The sequence below is a fragment of the Haliaeetus leucocephalus genome, unplaced genomic scaffold (assembly GCF_000737465.1).
Source record: "Haliaeetus leucocephalus isolate CR32 unplaced genomic scaffold, Haliaeetus_leucocephalus-4.0 Scaffold273, whole genome shotgun sequence".
Taxonomy (NCBI): Eukaryota; Metazoa; Chordata; class Aves; order Accipitriformes; family Accipitridae; genus Haliaeetus; species Haliaeetus leucocephalus.
In genome coordinates this window covers 10,988,885-11,004,141 of record NW_010972709.1, presented here as the reverse complement: position 1 = coordinate 11,004,141, position 15,257 = coordinate 10,988,885, and the positions used below count along the sequence as shown (strand labels likewise).

The window sequence follows — 15,257 nt, the reverse complement described above, 5'->3', positions numbered from 1 at the left end:
GGGCCCGGCCCGCCCCTCTCCCCTCCCTCCAATTTCTCCTTCCTCCCGTTCCCCGGCCCCTCGGCCGGGCGAGGCGAGGCGGGAGCCGCCGCTCCCGGCGCCCAGCGCGGCTCCTTCGGGGATGCGGCAGCCGCGGCCCGGAGCTCTGCCCCTGGGAGAGCTGCCCGGCTGAGGGGGCACCGGAGGGTACCATGAGCGGCGGCAGGTTCGACTTCGACGATGGAGGTGCCTACTGCGGGGGCTGGGAAGGGGGCAAAGCCCACGGGCACGGCATCTGCACCGGCCCCAAGGGCCAGGGCGAGTACTCGGGCTCCTGGAACTATGGCTTCGAAGTGGTGGGCGTGTACACGTGGCCCAGCGGCAACACCTACGAAGGCTACTGGTCCCAAGGCAAGAGGCACGGCCTAGGAATCGAGACCAAAGGACGGTGGGTTTACAGAGGCGAGTGGACCCATGGCTTTAAGGGACGGTACGGCGCGAGGCAGAGCATGAGCAGCGGAGCCAAGTACGAAGGTACCTGGAATAACGGCCTGCAGGACGGCTATGGCACCGAGACGTACGCTGACGGAGGTAAGGGTGACTCCGGAGGGGCTGAGAGGGTGGCGAACGGCGTGATAGCCAGCCTGCGATGGCAGAGGCTGCGTGTTGTGCCCGCCGAAGGGGTGACCTAATCCTGTCCCCAGTCGCGAGGTCCGGACAGGCGTGATGGTCCACAATGAACCGTTGGGGTGCTTGAGTTGAGAAGCAGGGCTTGGGGGGCAACCGCCTCAAAAATACGTGTGTGTCCCCTGTCCCCGCTGTCGGGTGCGGCGTGTGCGGCTCGCTGTCTGCAGGCACGAGGGAGGAGCAGCAGGAGCATTGCCCTCACCATCCCTCCCTCGGGAGCTGCTCTCGAGTGTCCATATCAATAGTTAACACCAACCAACATGATTTGTGTAGTCTGTGACTCCTTGTTCCCCAGGCACTGGTTATTGCTGTTCATCACTGAACTAAACCAGAAATGCCTCGCCGGTGTGCGAGTGCAGCGAGCCGTTCACTCGCTTGCTGGGCAGCGAGTTGTGAATGTTTTCACGTCAGATATAAGCCCCCCACGGCATCGTAGAACACTTTGCCTATGCGTTAGACGCCACTTGCGTGCCCCTGACGGGCTGCCTGGACATCTGCCTTGCTGAACTGTTTTGGTTGAGTTCATCTAAGCTGTTTACGTAGTCACACGCCTTTCCCTAAAATAAATCCCTTTGATTACTTGGAAGCTCTCAACCCCTGCTACTACACAAGTGCACCGCATAGTCAGATATTTGTTGTGCTCTGTAAATGCTCAGTCTAATTGTGTTCTTGCATTAGTGGCAATTCGGGGGTTAGAAACGTTGCAAGAATCTCTGTGCAAGTAATTCCGTAGCTCTTCAGTACTGTAATGTTCCAGGCTGCCATATTTAGGATAGCTAAATAGAGAGGGTGATTTGAAAGAAATACATTTCAAAATATGGATCAGAATTGCATCTATGTTTATCTAGGACAAGCAATAGAGTTAGTTTGTAAAGAAAAATAACAGTAATGGTATAAATTTTCCTAATGAAAAGCATCTCATTTATAGACATTAGAAAAATGGACTGATTCAAGACTGGCTGTCAGGGTAATGCTTTTTCATAGATGTTTCTCAATGAGTTGCCTAGGTACGTGACTAACTTTAAGCCTGGGAATATAGTATTGAAGTTGACTCATTTTCTTTGTGCCCTTGGAGGTTGTAGGTACAGACACGAACTGATGTGTCCCCCCGGCTCCTTAAATTTTCTTCCCCCTCTGCCCTGCGGCTGTGGAGCAGTTAAATGCTGACCTGCGCAGGTTGCACAGTGGCAGTGAGAGTTCAGGCTAACGCACATACATGCACCTGTGCACTGCAGAAACTTCACGTGTGGTTGTAAGACATGTAGGTTATGTGTAAGGTGTGCTCTGGTGAGTAGCGTGCAGCGATCAGGTAACTGTCAGCAACGGCTGCCATTGGGACTTTAATTTTGGAGATGTCAAGGTCTCCTGTGAATTTGTATGGCCGCTTCCTCGCTGCTTCCTAAAATGCATCTTCTTCTAAGAGTGCAGGGTGACTGGATTTCAAGTTAATGTTGTACAGAATTTTGAGAGGCAAAACTTGATGTAGGAGTTTGAATATGATTAGATCGCGGACTGAAAGCTTGGGATAGAAGAGGGAGAAAGATGAGTCAAGAATTTCTCCTGTAAGGATATGTAAGATATTGCTTCGGTCAACGTAGTGCTCCCCGGGTGTTGTCCCACACCCAAGAACGTGCTGTCTGTGCGATCCCTGGCGCCACCCGAGGTTGGCAGTTTCGCCCTGATCCGTGAAGATGTGCCCTGCCAAAGCCTCCCCGGGCAGCGCTGAGCTGAGCCCCCCAGGGCCCGGCCAGACCTGGCTCACAAGGGCTGCGCCCCGGTGCCCGGCAGCTGCTCCTTGCGTTGGGCCATCGCGTCCTGGCCGGTCTGAGCCGTTCATTCAAGACGTGAGCTTCTCTGAGTGGAGGGGAACGTGTAGAAAGCTGCATCCGAAGCCAAGGTGGGGATCGCCAGCCAGCATCACGTGCGTCGGACAGGGGTGGAACGATCTTGCTGACTTGCAGGACAGGCTCCTGTTTTGTCTCCTCACCTGTGCACGGTAACCATCTGCAAGATCCAGATGTGGCCAGGCTGCTAATTGGACCTGTTAATATTTGAATTTGAGGTTGCCAAGATAAACATCTGGAAAGGCTTTGGAAATCTGCCGTCCCTTGAGTAGGGGACGTGATTCCCAAGGTGCCTGGAAGCTAGCCACGCGAGGAAAAGGGCTCTGGGAACGTGCAGCTCTTGCCAGGTCGTTAGAAGCTTTAGGTCATGGTTGAGCTGCCTGCGGGTTTCAGGGAGATGTAGCTGATTCTAATGTTCTAAACTAGACTTTAAATTAACTTTTTATATATATATTTTTATATATATACACACACATAAAAACTTTCAAATACACTTACAAATCACAGACAACCTTGTATTTTATATTGTGGCTGGCCAAGGCTGGTGGCTAAATAAAGTCCAAATCTGCAGTGAAGCTTTTGGAAATCATGTATAGATTTTTTGGTGTCTATTAAGAAGTGGACTTATGGTATGGTTTAGCCTAGGCACTGCATGGGTTGTTTGCTTTTTCTCTCAGCTACCAAATGCCCATTTTTGTGAAAACTACAAGTGACTGATGCCTTAAACGACTTGCCTTCTCTAACATTGATTGAAATCAGCCAAGGGGTTCAGAGCTCCTGGTGTGGCCAGGCAGAGACAGTAACATTATGATTATGATATATTTCCTTGGGTATCCAAGCTGAATATACATGTGTGTCTGCTGCTGTCACCAGCAGAGAGCTCGGAGCCCTTTACAGGGGCAGGATGCGCTAGCTAAAGCGGGTGGTGATTGGGGTTGTGGAAGGCACAGCATGAAAGAAGTCATCATTTTGCAACCTAAGCTATGAGTAAACACTTAGTCATTTGGCTTCCACCTGTAGGTTTTGTCTCTGCTCTAAGAAAGGCCTCATTTTTTGGTTACTTTTGTGCTTTTGAGTCTGAGTGTTTGACTCAGTCAAGTCTTACTGCAGAAAAAAGTCTCGCTGCTAATGCAGAATTGTACCGGACACGCAGGATCTGGGCCCAAAGCTAGGCTTTGCTATACAAATACCTGTTTATATATATCTATGGCGGGGGGAACTCAACTACAATTGAAGCAGCCTAAAACCAACTTATTTTTGACGCTGCAATTTGGTCTCAGTGCTAAGAGAAAACAGTGGTGTCACTTAACTTCGTGCAGAAACAATTAGACCATTCAGCAATCACGAGACCACAAGAAAGGGGAAGTGTGCTTTACCAGGAGAGATGAAATGGGGTGATATGGAGCAGCACCAACTCCTTGGGTGCCCAGGGCGGGGAAAGCACGGTGGGAAGGGGCCTAGGCTGGGACAGAAGGAGCAGCATCCATGGGACTGCAGCCAGGGAAGCAGGAACGGGCTCTGGGTGAGCAGAGAAGTTGCTGACTTGTGTCTGCTGCCTCTGTAGCAAAGCTCCTGCATGGCTGAATTTGATCGATGAATTAATGCTGTGAATTTTTTTTACCCCTCTCTGGGGTTTTTTTTCTGCCTTTCTTTTCCAATAGAACCTATCAGATGGCACTGTTGGCACCAAAAACAAGCACTAGGTTTTCGCTCGCCTGTCTTGCACGTGGTGCTGTGCACTGATTGAAAGTCCCTGGCCTTTTACACTGAGTTCTTCTAACACGTCTGTCATCACAGTATTTGGGTAACAGCAGAGGATCATAGGGCAGTGATACGATTTGAGTTGTTTGCATTATTTACCTGGTTGGTTGTATTATTTACATTCATCACTAATTATACTAGAGCTTCGAGGCAGTCTGGGAAGCGGAGATGTGACACTGCTGACAGCAGGTTCTCATTGCTGGGCTGGGTGTGCACCAGGAGCTGAAGCTTTCGCCTTTGATGCAGCCAGGCATCGTCCTGTCCTGCTGCCAGGGCGAAACGGAGGGTGCTACCACCCTGTCGGTGTGTTTGGAGGTGAAGGCTGCAGGGATACTGTTTTCATCAATCCCACAATTTAATTCTTCCTGTCCTATGAAGATACCCAGGCAGGGCCACCCCCCTGCTTTGGTCGGGGACGGGCTGAGGTGGTGAACCAGGTACCTGGGGGTCGCAGAGAAGCCAGTGGTTTTTGTCATTACGACAAGAAAAAATGCAGGCAATAAAGGATTATAGGGGTCCTGCCCCCAGTAATTGCACCCTGATGGGGTTAGGTGGCTCTGTCCCACCGCCCTGGTGAATCAGGCAGGGCTGGGAAGGCAGGGAAGCGGGGCTCTGTCCCATTTTCATCCTAAATAGAGATTTTGTTTTTATATTTTTTTTTCACATCCACTGCTTTGTAAATTATTTTTTACAGAACTTCAGATGCATGTGAGTGCATGGCTGCCTGGCTGGCGGCTTTGTGTCCTGCCTGTCCCCCCTTGCCCAGGCTGCTTTGATATTCAGGGAGTAGCAGTGGCTCAGGGACGTGCAGCCCTGCTGACCGCGTGCGGTGCAGAGAGGGTTTGCACAACCCCATTCTCTCTTGAACCGGCTGCATTGGGACGTGTTGGCGAGCCAGGGCTTGGCTCCGCTCAAGCCTTGCGTGGCCCGACGCACGGCCGCCGGTGCCTCCAGCTGCTCTCAGCAGCCTCTGGCTCTGCTCCAGGGGTGGTTTATGGCTCTGCCCTGGCATGAAGCCTCAGCCCAGCACTGAATTGCAGCATGATGGGGACACGGCACTGCCTGCTCACCCCTGCCTTGGTTGAGCAGCTGTGGTCAGCATGGTGTGTGGGTGCCCTCTGTTAAGCCAGGTGGGGTTGGCAGGTTTGGTCACACCACGTGCCAGAGGGATGGCGTTGCTTGTGCCATGCAGGCTGAAATTGGGCATCTGGGACTAGTCTGAAGAGCTGGTGTGGAACCTCATGTTGAGGGTAGGCATGTGTGCCCCCAGGATGTGGCACCCCGGTCTCTGCTCCCTGAAGATCCGCTGTGCCACGTGGCTTTTCCCATCCGGGTGGCCTGGTGCTGCCTGGGGGGATAGAGGGGGATGGGGACTTGCTGGAGGGCAGCGGCTGCTCTGACCTGGCCCCTGAGGAGCAGCTAAGCCCCCTAAACCTGTGAGAGGTTTCCGGAGTTCCTCTTCCAGGGAGTTAACATGGCGGCACTATCAGCTGCAGCCTGTTATGTGCGAGGTTGTCCTGTCCTAGGAGGAGGTCTCCAGTGTCACCCCGATCGTGTGTCAGCCCTGCTCGCTGGCTGGGCGAGTGGGGATGGAGCACCGACTTCACTGGCTCTCAGTGGGGAGGGATGTGGGGGCACTACGGGGTCTCCATAACTTCATTTTGTGCTAGGAAGACTCATCACCATTTTACAGAGAGGGATTTGGGAGCACAGTGAGGAACACACCCAGATATCTGGACATCTCCAACAACGGTCCTTGGCTCCCAGCTTGTGCCCAGACCCCTAACCCACGCTGCCCATCTTATTTTTCCTAACAGAGCTTCAGGCTCTGCCAAGAAACTGGGCAATGGCCCCCTGCTCTGGCAGGCTGCTCCCCATGCCTGGCCACAGCCCGCAGATGCTCTGTACTACCTGAACCCTTACTTTTTTTAGTAGGGGAGGCCAACTGTTGCAGGGAGCCCGAAGTCCTGTGTGCCGCAGGGTGGGCAGGAGCTGGCGGGGGGCGGCTCACCCCGGGGCAGCAGCTGCTGCCCGCTCGGGCACTTCTTGTCTTTCCTGGCCCCCAGCGCTGTAAGTTAACACCCCACAGGCAGGTCCAAAGAGGATTTCAACGAAACCTGAAGCTTGGGAGGAGAGATTATGCTGCAGAAGTGGCCTGGGAGACTGTAAAATATGCACTCCCACAATCGCCAAAGAAGGAACTGGATTTGCTCCCCGGGGAGCAGGGTCATCCCTGGTCTCAGTAACAGCGTCCGAGGGGGGAGATGAATGCCTTGAAGATAGGTCACCCCCTTCTGTCTTAGCCTGGCCCTGCTGAGTCTCCCCGGGACCCTGGGAGTGCTTGCTCTCCCCAAATTTGGTGCCTCCTGGTAGGTCACTGCTTAATGAAAACCACGTTTAGGACAGATGCCCGTGAAAATGCCCCCAGAACAGCTGACCCTTCGCTTGCATGAAGCAGCGCCTGGGAGAGTGAAGGAGTGGGGTGGCCTTTCCAAGGGTGTTTGTGCTTCCCCAGCACCCTCTAGCTGTGCCCCGTGATGGGGGCTGCTGGAAGCCTCTGCCCTGCAGGGTGCTGATCTGGGGCGAGGTGGCCCATTCCAGGTCCTGTAACGCCAGGAGCAGAGCTGAATGCTGCTTTTGTTTTGGGTGGTTTGCTGGTTTCTGAGGCAACCACATCTACAGACTGAGGAGAGCCAGGCTGGGGAGCTCATCCCATCCCGTCCCATCCTGTCCCATTCCACAGGGCTCAGCGGGGATGCGCTGACCCTCGCAGCCTGCTGTGCTGGCATACGAGTGTGGGTGCTGTAGGCAAAGGCTGCCCTGCCAGCCCTCCTGCCCTTCCTAGGAGCTCTTCTTGCAGGGGGCTTCGATGCTACTAATTTAAGTCTCTTGACATCCTGGTGAGAAAAATCAGAGCGGTGGTCTCCAGTTCACTCTGCTAGAGCCTGCAAACGTGCAGACCTGGAGAGGAGCAGTGTGCTTTTCCCAGTCCTTCAGGGTGTCTCTGCCAAGGTCCTGCTGGCTCTTAGCAGGGTCTTGTACCCCGGGTGCAGCTCTGCCATGGCAAGCACAATCCTCTCTGTGTCCCCCCATCATATGACACCATGTGCCCTCTTGAGCTGGATTTGGAGGAGCATGGTAGAACAGTGGGTTTTGGGGCAGAGCTGGAGGAACCCTGCACAGAGGTGCTTCACCCTTCTTCCTTTTTCGCCCATCTCTTGCTTTGCACAGCATGGCACAAGCCTTGGTCTTGGGACCACAGAGAAGCTGTATGTCAGGGCCAAGCAGATGCTGCTGCAGGTACCAGGGCAGCCCATCCTATGGCCAGGTGCCTGACTTGGGGGTCTAGAGCTGGTCCGGGCAGCCTGCAAGTGACAAACTGCAGAACAGGCTGAAAGGGACTGTCACTGAGCCAAGAAGAGCTGTGCCACCGCAGTTTGTGTGTCTGCTGGGGCTGCTGCCACCCTCTTGGCACAGCCCAAACTCCAGCCCCACGGGGCTGCCTCCCACTGCCTGCTCTGGATGCAAATCCAGACTCTGTCCGTTAAGTAGCTTTGGGTTTGCACCAGTGTCCCCTGGCATCCCAGCCCCTTTCCAGTGAGCTGTCACCTGCCAGCAGCAGCTCTCGGGCTTGCGTCCTCTGCCTTCCACTCCCTGGGGACTGCTGCTTTTGCATGTGGGTGAGCATTAGCAGAGTTGGGGCTCCTCTCCAAGGGAAGGTGGGTACGTCCGCTCTAGGGCAGCGCTACCCTGCAGCCCACCTTCCTTTGCTGGCCCACCCAGGAGCGAGCTACCTTTTCACCCCATCCCTCTTCTCTCCCGCAGGCACGTATCAGGGCCAGTTCACCAACGGCATGCGGCACGGCTATGGCGTGCGGCAGAGCGTGCCCTACGGCATGGCCTCCGTGGTCCGCTCCCCGCTGCGCACCTCCCTCTCCTCCCTGCGGAGCGAGCACAGCAACGGCACCCTGCCCCAGCAGGACTCCCCCGCCGCCAACCCCGAGAGCCTGCCCCTCTCGCCCACCATCACCCGCGGGGGCTTTGCCCTCAGCCTCTACGCGGAGGCGGAGGCCGGCAAGCCGAAGAAGGGGGGGCTCTTCCGCAGGGGCTCCTTACTGGGGAAGCTGAAGAAGTCTGAGTCCAAGTCATCCCTGGCCAGCCAGAAGAGCCGCGTCAGCTTCCTCAAGAGCGAGAGCGGGATCAGCTCGGCCGCCAGCGACGCCACCTCCACTGTCAGCCTGGGCGAGGGCGCCGAAGGCGAGGAGTACCCCCCCTTCGAGTCCGACATCGACGCCACCACCACGGAGACCTACATGGGCGAGTGGAAAAACGACAAGCGCGCCGGCTTCGGCGTCAGCGAGCGCTCCAGTGGGCTGAAGTATGAGGGCGAGTGGCTGGACAACCTGCGGCATGGCTACGGCTGCACCACGTTGCCCGACGGCAAGAAGGAGGAGGGCAAGTACCGCCACAACGTCCTCGTCAAGGGCATGAAGAAGCGTGTGATACCCCTCAAGAGCGCCAAGATCCGGCAGAAGGTGGACAGGAGCGTGGAGGGGGCTCAGAGGGCTGCAGCCATCGCCCGGCAGAAGTCGGAGATTGCGGCGTCCAGGTAGGTGCTTGGGGCTCCAATGCGCAGGTCCCCACGGTGGTCATGGTCCCCATCCTACGTGTCCCTCTGGAGCCATGCTGCATGGCTGGCAGTGGGGTCCAATGTGGCTCCCTGCAATTTCTATTTAATTCTGGTGGAGCGGGGCCGAGGGACCTTGTGGCAGCCCGGGGGTGTTCAGGACCTGTCCTCCCTCTCACTCCCTCTCCTGTCCCCTTGCAGCCCTGGTCCAGGGGGAGCTGCTGGCCAGCAGGAACTGGCACTGGCCCCAGCACTCAGCGGGACGGGGACAAGGAACTGGTGGGATGGGGAGCACCCTGGTAATGTGCCAGGCTGCCAGAGGTGTCGTTGATGGGGCAGGATGAGAAATAGTGGGGTTTGGCTATGGTAAATCCAACAGGCTCACGAGCAGGCAGCGGGACGTGTCCCAGAAAAATTGGGTCTGCAGCAGAGTGCAGCTCAGCCCCAGAGCCCCCGGTGTGGCTCTGTGGGGAGTCTATGGGATGCATTAGGGTCGTCACTTAATTTAGCGGCTGAGTGTAATGGGCTCTGCGGGACAAGCACTGCTGTGCTGGGATGCTGCGGACTGGTAGGCAGGACCTATGGTGGGTAACAAACAGAGGAAGGGGCTGCCTTGGGGAGCCCCGTCTGCCCCCAGGACCCAGCAGTCCTCGGCCAGGTTTCGCATGAGTGTTTCTGCCACGAGGTGGGCGGCAGCCAGAGCCAGGGCAAGATGACTGTGTCCATGCTGGATGGCTGAGCCTGATCCCGCAGCACACAGCCCCATCCCACAGCCCATGATGCTTTAGGATGCTGGGAAAGGAGGAAGCAGGGAGGGCTCAGCTGGGTTTGACCCCTTTTGTCCCCCCAGTTTGTCCTGGCCAGACCCCAGGGGTGGGAAGAGGGCTGTGGCAGCCGGCAGCGAGTGAGTGGCAGCGTGTCTGGGGATGCATGCTGCAGGGGTGCGTGAGGGGCTGCTGCGAGCACGTGGCAGTCTCTTGCACCGGTGTCCCTTGCACTGGCAGACATGCAGGCACCACCGGGCACCACATTGCCCCTACACTGCCTGGTATGTTGGGACCAGACAGGTAGGCTCTGCTCAGAATTAGCTGTGTTAGAAATTAGTGGGAAAAGAAAGTGCTAATTGCTCCGTCATCCCTCCTGGGATGGAGGAGGGAGGAGACGAAAGAGCAGCTCTAGTGTCTGCCTGCGAAGGGCAGGAGAAAACCTCCTTCCCCTGCTCACATCCCTGCCTGTGTCCGAGCTGCGCCTGCAGCACGTTCCTCCTCCCACAGCATTCCTGCCAGTCTCGGAGCCAGCCTGGCAGACACCAGAGATTGTCAGGCAGGGGCAGAGCCTTTGCTCCTCCTCTCTTCCTCAGGAAAACGTGGTTGTGACAGACCTCGAGGTTTCACCTTGCCTTTCCATCAAAACCTCGCCCCACGCAGGCTTTGCTCAGCTGCTGGGCAGTGGCTGCAAATCTGGGCTGTCCTCCCTTGCTCCTTTTTAGTGCTGTTTAATTATCAGTTACTCCATTGTCAAGCAGAAATGGGAAATAACAGCAGTGGGGACAGCGCCTGTTCCCAAACGCCATCCGTCCCCTCCGAGAAATCCCGGCTTTACTCTCCCGGCAGCCATTTCTACTCCAGAGTTTTGTGGGGAACGTGATTGGTTTTTTAGCAAAACCCAGTTGCCTCAGAGACCAGCAGAGAGAAAGCGGCAGGACTGCAAGTGAAATGCCACTCAGGGCCAGCTAGGATAAAAATAACGGGCTGGGGCAGCATGGGGCTTGCCGGAGCCTCCCAGCAGGGCAGGCTCAGCCCGACACCAGCTTTGCCGTGCCCAGAAGTGTGTGGCCGCAGTGCTACGCGCCCGTAAATAAGGAGGCTGGAGCTGCAAAAGCTGCTCCCCAAGAGCTCAGCTGGTTTACACAAGCCTCTTTTTATTATACACTATTTACACTTTGGATCAAAAGCGGCTCTGCAGTGTTTTCCATCAGGGGCTGGAATGTGCCTGCTGCCCTGACGGGGGACTGCATCCCTCCCCAGCACAGCTGGGGAATAATTTCCTATTAAGGAAACCTTGGAGCTGGAGGAAATAAGACATTAAAGCTGCTTTCCTCCAGGGAGTCCTCCCCTAGCAGACCCTGCGATAGTGCGGCTGTTGCGGCAGGGGAAGAGAACGCCGCTTTCCCCAGCAGTGTGATGCCCCTGATCCCGTGCCTGCGGCACTGCCTGCAGCTGAGCTGGACCTGCTGCAAGAAGGACAATTCAGGCTCCTCCGTCTTGTAAACTGTAATTCACCACTTCCATCAGTGTTTATTCCTGGTGTATGTTGCTCTGGGCAGGGCCACTCTCTCTACCTGCTGCCTTTTGAAAATCTGACTGCTGCTCTCCTCCCTCCTCTTTTCAGTTCAGCTTTGGGGTTGAGAGTAAATATAGATAATTTTGTCTCAAGAGGGTCCTTAGGTTAAACGCCAGCTCTCCCACCGACTTTTTCTTTGGCCTTGAACCTTGCCTCAGTTTCCACACCTAGGACAGAGAGTAATTGCAGACAGATTGTGAAAATCAATTATTAAGGTTTACAAAAGGTCTGTACTATCATTAGCACTGCCCAAGCTCATAACTGCGAGGTGGAATTTCCTAGATGGAGCATTTATATTTCTCCTCAGATGGCAGTGTATACCTTACCAAAGAAATGTATTCGAGGCTACACGAATCCTTTTTTGGGGGAAGATGTGACATATCTATATGTAAGATTATTGCTAGGAACTAATTAGCAGGACACAGCAGTGGGGCTGCACAGATGCCCAACTACCTCCACATACCTGTGCTGTTGTATATGGATGTTTGAGTTTCATTTGCTTCTGGCACTCAGGGGAGCCCCTTGCAGAGCTAACCTACTGTAACATTCAGCCTTCTGTTGTCTGGGGTTGAAATGTCAGGAGGACCAGATTTCACTCTTTTGCACCATAAAAGGCTCTTTAGGGATGGAAATCCTGAGGAAAACAAGCCCACGCCTGGAAGCTGCCTCGGCCAGTTGCACCACAGGAATCCCAGGCACGTGCCTGAGCTCTGGTGGTGCGCAGGCAGGCGGCTACCGGCAGCACTGATGGGCGCCCTGCCTGTGATCTGCCCTGCGGAGACGGGTGGGAGAGCAGTGATGGTCAGGGGGATGATGGTCAGCTGCTGTCAGCAAACCTTCCTCGATCCACACTCTGCTCTGAGGGTGTCCGAGGCACCAGGCTGCTTTGCTGCTCCTGCCCCACCTGCCTGCTTGGTTTGGGCATTCCAGCCAGCGCCAGGGGCAGTGCCAGCTATTGCCTGCCCCGCTGCCTGTCTTGCCCAAGCAGCGCTGCCCTGGCCTCCTTGGCTCCCTCCTGAATCCTCCTGGGTCGGCAATCCAGCTGCTTTCCCTGTTGTGCAAGAGGCTCAGGATAGAGCTGGAATCACCTCGCCGCCAGCTGAGGGAAGGGCGATTTTTTTTTTTAAATTATTTTTTTTTAATTCTTTTTTCATTATTTTAGTGAAAATCATTTGGCATGGGGCCACACTGTCCTGAACAGCCCATCTCCGCTCCCCCAGCTGCCCCCTCACCCCAGGCAAAGCCCCTCAGTGCTGCTCAGACGTCGGGCAGAAACCCCAGGCACATCTACTGACAGTTCTGGGGATCAGCTAATAGGTTGGAGCTAATGGAAGTTAAAGTATGGTGAATCCTCACCCAGACTGCGTCACTCGGGAGAAGTTGTCCTGAAGCACAGGCTCTGCAGCGGCCAGTGGAGATGGCTTTGCTCCTGCCCAAGGGTAACCACAGGTGGACATGGGGTTTAACATGCACCATATGATGTCTGTTAGCCATGCCCTGGACTGCTGGTGCCCTGGGACTTGCCTTGCTGTGATCCCAAGGGATTCCTGTCAGAGCTGGAATGTGGCTGTTCTTGTGGTTTCAGGTGAAGGCACCTACCGTGTCCCTCCAGCCTCCCCCTTTCCCACCATCTGTCCCATCTGGGGGCTTCTTTGAAAAAATATTGGGGTGGGTGGGAAAGGCAGTGAGGACCTGGGATTGCAGCTGGGACATCATCTCCCCAGTGCTTAAGTAGACAAGACGGCTCAAGGACCAGCCAGCAGGTCTGTCCTCCACCAGCCCCAGTGAGGAGGGGACAGCCACCACCAAGCCATGAGCGAGCCAGTTAAAAGCCAGTCTGAGGTGTGTAACAGCTGCCCTGGAGTTTTCTGGGCATGTGGTTTGGTGCCAAACACGGTGCTCTGCACCCCTGGGTGCTTGGGGAGCACTGTGCAGTATGTGCTTGCCTGTCACGTGGGGAGGATGGTCTTACTGAAAGCAGGGAGAAGGAGCGTGGAAATGGTCAGCTTTCATCTTTTCAGAATAGATTAAAATAAAATAAAAAGCAAGAGGAAGTGCAAGACCGGTTGCAGGGGCAACCTTTGATTTTTTGAAAGCTGTGCGTTCAGTAGCCAGGCAGCTCATACAGGGCATTTCTTTCTCACTGGTGCTTCTGGGGGACAAAATGAGCGTAAACACTGCAAATCCCACATCCATCCCACTGCAACAGCTGTCGTGGTCTGCCTCTGCACGGGGTTATGCTTTGCAGTAACTTGGACCAAAATCAATGGAGGGACTTGGCCGTGTGTTCTGCAAGGCACAGGTCTCGCCACACTCCGAGATCGTTTGACAGGCATATGTCCTGTTAGCAAAACCTCAGATATATCTGCCAGATGTCACTGGATCAATAGGAAAGCAAGGGACAAGGGACAGTAATTTCTGCTGTGCTTCACCTGTTTGTCTTCAGATGCTGGCCCTGAAGCCCCTGTGCAGCTGGAGTTTTTTATGCCTGGAGAGTACAACTAAAAATGAATAAATTTTTAATTTATTTTTGGTTGTAATGTAATATCTATAGAGGTCCTGCAATACAGCTGCTTGGCTAGATACCTGTAAGAATTTCTAAACTGCATTCTGAAATGTTGGCCTTTAATTCCTGTTAATGTAGTGTTTACTGACGACACTGAGCCTGGGCTGCATTAAAGCACTGTAGAACTGCGGCGAGCGCTTGGCATCAGAAATCGCATCAGTGCGGCTTCCCCAGCAGCAACACATGGGCATCATTCATAGTGTGAGCTGCTGCCTGGTTTTGAAGCTTAAGTTGTTTTTCTGTCCATACCCATGCCTTCGGAGCACGTCTTAGCTCTCCCTTCAAATAACAAGAGTGCTTGACGGCTCCCGTATCGCTTTCTAACCTCCCCTGCCCGGCCACATTCCCGGCAGCGCTGCCGCCGTCTCCCTGCGCTCAGCGATTCCAGCCTGCGTGGCCAGGCGGCAGCGAGCGTCTCTTCGGGGAACGCGGGTGTGTGGTGCAAATGACGTCCTGAAATCGCTGGAGTCAGCAGAGCCTCCTGACTAAATAAGGGCAGGCAGAGCAGGGATTTATCAGCGCTGCCCAAGCACGACAGCTGAGAGCCGAGGCCCGTGGCAGCCCACGCCGCTGGAGCTCGGCCGCGCGCTTCCACCGATAAGGTGCTTTATTTGGCACGGCTCTGCCCCGCCGAGCTCCTGCCCTCGTCCCCAGCGCGCTGGGGGGTTTATGCTGCTGGTGGGGAAGGTGGGCAACCAAAGCGATGTCTTCCCAATGCACCTCTTTGGTGAGCCATGGTGTGTGTTCAGGGCAGAGCTGGGCTGGTCCGGTGGCCATGGTGGCCTCGGCCGTCCTGGGGCTGGTGGTGCAGCTCAGCTTCCCTGAGGCCAGATTGGGCCTGGGATTTTCCTGAAAATCCCAGCTCACGCCTGGGATTTTCAGGTCTGTTGGACCCCGTGCTCAGACTTGGGAGTTTGCTCTGAAAGAGTTTTAGGATTTTTTAAAATACCCTTTGCCTTCTGCTTCCTCGGGCTTTTAAAAAGCCAGAGGTGTGGGTGGTCCCAGACCTTTAGGTCTGAGGCCAGAGGGCAGGATGCTCATGGCCACCCCACAAGAGCGGGCAGCAGCGGTGGTTCAAGGCAGTCCCTGCCAGGTGGGCTTCCCGCTCGGGAGAGCAGCGGATCCTCCTCTGCTGTCCCAGCTTCATGATCTCTGTGCTCCAGGACTGCACACCTCCGTGTGATGGATGTGTGTAACGAGGAGGCAGCAGCAGGCAGGAGATGGACAGAGCTTGCCCTGGCCCTGGGTGGTTTAGTGGCTGCAATTTGCCTCTAAGTGGGAGCTGCCAGGGAGAGACACAAGGGTTGGGAGCAGCATTTCTGCAGCTGTACGATCAGACACCAAAGGTGCTGCAGCCTGACCTCTCAGGGGCCTTAAAACATAGGTGGGTGCAGGTGGAGGGGGAGACAGGACTACCCCGGCTTCATTAAAATCCTCCCCCCCCCCCCCC

General features: G+C 55.3%; 1 protein-coding gene across 1 annotated transcript in view; it reads left to right on the top strand.

Moving 5' to 3' along the window:
* The first annotated feature begins 191 nt into the window (after positions 1 to 191).
* JPH2 (junctophilin 2) overlaps positions 192 to 15,257 on the top strand; it is a 30,211-nt gene continuing 15,145 nt past the window's right edge. Inside the window, exons 1-2 of the mRNA XM_010569796.1 lie at positions 192 to 570; positions 8,097 to 8,880. Of these exons, the coding sequence (XP_010568098.1) occupies positions 192 to 570; positions 8,097 to 8,880 (1,163 nt within the window). The remainder of the gene's footprint in view (positions 571 to 8,096; positions 8,881 to 15,257) is intronic.